Source organism: Rhyacophila brunnea, unplaced genomic scaffold (genome assembly GCF_057557595.1).
Source record: "Rhyacophila brunnea isolate RB1 unplaced genomic scaffold, BYU_Rbru_1.0 scaffold_3, whole genome shotgun sequence".
Taxonomy (NCBI): Eukaryota; Metazoa; Arthropoda; class Insecta; order Trichoptera; family Rhyacophilidae; genus Rhyacophila; species Rhyacophila brunnea.
Genome location: NW_028232965.1, coordinates 31,037,901 through 31,041,287, shown reverse-complemented (window position 1 = coordinate 31,041,287; position 3,387 = coordinate 31,037,901). Strand labels below are relative to the sequence as shown.

General features: G+C 34.4%; 1 protein-coding gene across 1 annotated transcript; it reads left to right on the top strand.

The window, feature by feature from the left end:
* The first annotated feature begins 1,082 nt into the window (after positions 1-1,082).
* On the top strand, positions 1,083-2,708 carry LOC147068216 (uncharacterized). Its single transcript, XM_085952629.1, has one exon. The coding sequence runs from the start codon at positions 1,083-1,085 to the stop codon at positions 2,706-2,708; it is 1,626 nt and encodes a 541-aa protein (XP_085808755.1).
* The last annotated feature ends 679 nt before the right edge of the window (positions 2,709-3,387 follow it).

Genomic DNA, 3,387 nt, shown 5'->3' with positions numbered 1-3,387 from the left:
ATTTGAAGCATAAGAATTGCACTCCATAGATTAGTATCTTCGATCCTAATTCCGGACACATGACATTATAGAAGCTAAATTTAATGTTTTCAATATTCAGAAAATTTATTGGAAAATCTGAAAAAAAAAAATCGTTCAGATAGTAGGTAATATCAAATGTCTGTCAAACTTAACAATAAACGTGAAATACAATACATTCGTCTAAAAATTGACAATATGGGAAACAAAGTCGGAGCAATTTTTCTATAAATGTTAAATTAGAATAATTTTAATACCGATATCATTTTTGTATTGTATAAACTGTCAAATTATTCAAATTGTTACTTTATATTACAAAAAAATGTTATTTCTGTACCTAATAGGTACATAAATTGAATAGTGATGAATATTTCGTAGGTTTTTGTGCAGATTGTGGATTTATTTTACGTACACAATCATTGTTAAACTATGTAAGTTTTTTGTCAATTATCTTTTTGTCTATTTAATAATATAATTTAAGGATTTTTTGGAGAAATTTCATTGCAATAAAAGATTCAAATCCAATCATATGATATCGTCATATGGGTACATAAGCATCCCTTCACGCACTCATCTTAATTGAATCTGCGAAAGTTACTTCCGAAAGAACATTTTCAAAGTTTTGAACCGATATTAATAAAGCCAACGCAGAACTCGGCAGGCATTATCACTGCTATATCATTATTTTTATTATAAAGGTCTCGTTCAACCCCCAACCCCGCAATGATAAGGATACCATTAAATCTGTTATTGGCTCCAATAGACGAGAGCACTCCACCCCTCGGTTTTCATTCGCCCGTAATAGGAGACCCCGCCTACCTCGAGGATTTTCGCGATGGAAGGGGTTGGAGTGCTTCGGAAAATGTGGATTTTATATAAGGGTAAACACCCTTACGCTTGTGACATTTGTCAGTAAGCCTCTGAGTAGGGCGCATGTCTGATAAAGCTATGCGTTGCCGCGTAAATAACGAAAACGCTAGTGTCAAAAACACGTTACAAATAATTTTCCTTCAAATAATGTTAATTGTTTTGAGCGTCGATGAAATGTTAAGTGAAGTTTAAAAATGACTATGGACATCCAGAAAATTGGACGAAACGAACAGTCGACTCCGGATTTGAAGATGCCGCTTCCTAATTTGATGGAAGAACCCAAGTCGCTCGAAGAGTATCAGTCTAAAACGGAATTGCAATACACGGGGTGCAATCAAGGTCGTAATATTAAAAGATCTTTTGATGTTGCTTTTTTAATGATGCCCGATGAAAAAATGAAACAAAAACAAGTGGAAAAACAATTGAGAGTGTCGAAACAGCTTTTTACGGAAAATCACTACGCGACAGTGAGAAGTGAAGCGGATAATTTTAGAAAGAATCACGAATATTTAAATAAATCACATGTGTTTCTCCATAGAGATTTAGACGAATCAAAAGGCACTGATCTTTCGACGTCTTCTTGTTACAGTGAAAAATATCGACATAATAATAATGTATCACCGCATTCAAGCCAAGACTTGAATATCGACGTCGGGACTGATGAATTTGCTACAAAAAGTGTATTGAGTGATTCAGATGTATCTGATATGTCTCGGAGCAGACCCAATTCAACAGAAAGTTTCACTCGTCCCGTGCGTGTTATTCACGAATCTCCGTATAGAAATAAAGTGTTCGATGATCCATCATCATCAATTCCTCATGCGAGGCCCAGTTATGATCATCACGACAAATACATGGCCGCCAGACTGTCGGAATTAGCCCCGCGGAGTGCTTTCACTAAAGTATCAAACGGATTTCCATCGAACTCTACAATGCAGTCAGCGGCGTCGCCCGGGCATTCGGAGAGTCCGGATAATTTGAGCTACCAGAACTCCATGAGTCCGCCGTTGGCGACATCAAGTCCGCCCATGATAAATAATATGTTCAATAAAAATTCGCATTTTAAATCTTTAATCCCGGCAAATCATCCATTGCTATCGTCGGCGCATCCGTTCTTCAAAGCGCAGGGTCTTCAATCGTATCCACATCATTTCTCAGATCACCACGGAAATACTTCTCATAACCACGAGAATTCACATTTTTCAAAGTCATCTGGTTACGGATCGTCAGAGAAAATAAACGAAAGTGACAAACAACTACACTTTCAACATGCCAACAAGTTTGGACATTTGCTACCATTTAGACCGGACTTTCCCCAGTACCTTCAATCTAACTCATCGTACCCTTTTCCTATACAGAATTTTCATCACCACGGCGCGGAGTTTTTAAAATTCCCACAACAGGGAGACGGGATGAATCCACTGATACGTAATCCAGCTGCAGCGATTCTTAGTACACTTTTACCTCCGACATTAGCGACGCTCTCTTTACCTGCTCAAAATGTTTGCGCTAAATGCAATATAAGCTTTCGAATGACATCTGATTTGGTGTATCACATGAGATCACATCATAAAAGTGAAGTTAACTATGATGCTACGCGAAGGAAGCGAGAGGATAAATTGAAGTGTCCAGTTTGCGCGGAAAGCTTTCGGGAGCGTCATCATCTAACCAGGCACATGACAGCGCACCAAGATAAGGAAGGCGACCTTCTTGACCATCAGATTGATTCGTCATCAGCAGAAGCGGCAGGGTCTTCGTATTGTACCAAGAGTAAAAACAGAGCTTTTTATGGACATTCAAATGGAATGCATCAAAAATAAGAAACTACCGCGCTTACTGTCTCGATTATTATGTACTTATCTATTTTTATTATATTATTTAAAATAATTTCCAAAAACAAAATTTATTATTTTATTATTATTCTCGGTGAAATTGAAAAAAATATTGTTAATAAAGTATTAGTAGGTACGTTGAGATAATGTAAATAAAAAAGAAATCATTCTATTGTAAATATGTACCTATTGTAAATAAACCCCGTTCACTTTGTTTAGATTGTAACATATAAAAATATAAGATAAGTAGTAAAGTTAATTTTAATTGTAAATATAATTATACGATAAAACAAAATGTTTGTAATAAATCATGTATAATATAGAAAAAATGTATTGTTGATGTAAGTATTTAGATATTAAATCAGGAAGATTTTAAATCTTATAAATTAGCATACTTATAAGTACCTATTTATTTAAAAATAAAATGAAATTAAAGTAACTACCTAAATTAAAATAATATTACCATGCAATGCGTGCAATATTAGTTATTAAGTCTGTATTATTATTTGAATATGAAAAATGTTGTGTAAAAATTGTAAAAAAGTTGTCTATATTAAAACGATGTTGTAACTATTAAATAAAAATCATTACTTATTAACATAGTCAAAATTATAACAATGTTTGGTGACGATCAATGTCAATAAAATATTATCAAATCGAATTTGTC

Coding starts and splice junctions, on each gene's coding strand:
- LOC147068216 (XM_085952629.1), top strand. CDS start 1,083: ATGACTATGGACATCCAGAAAATTGGACGAAACGAACAGTCGACTCCG.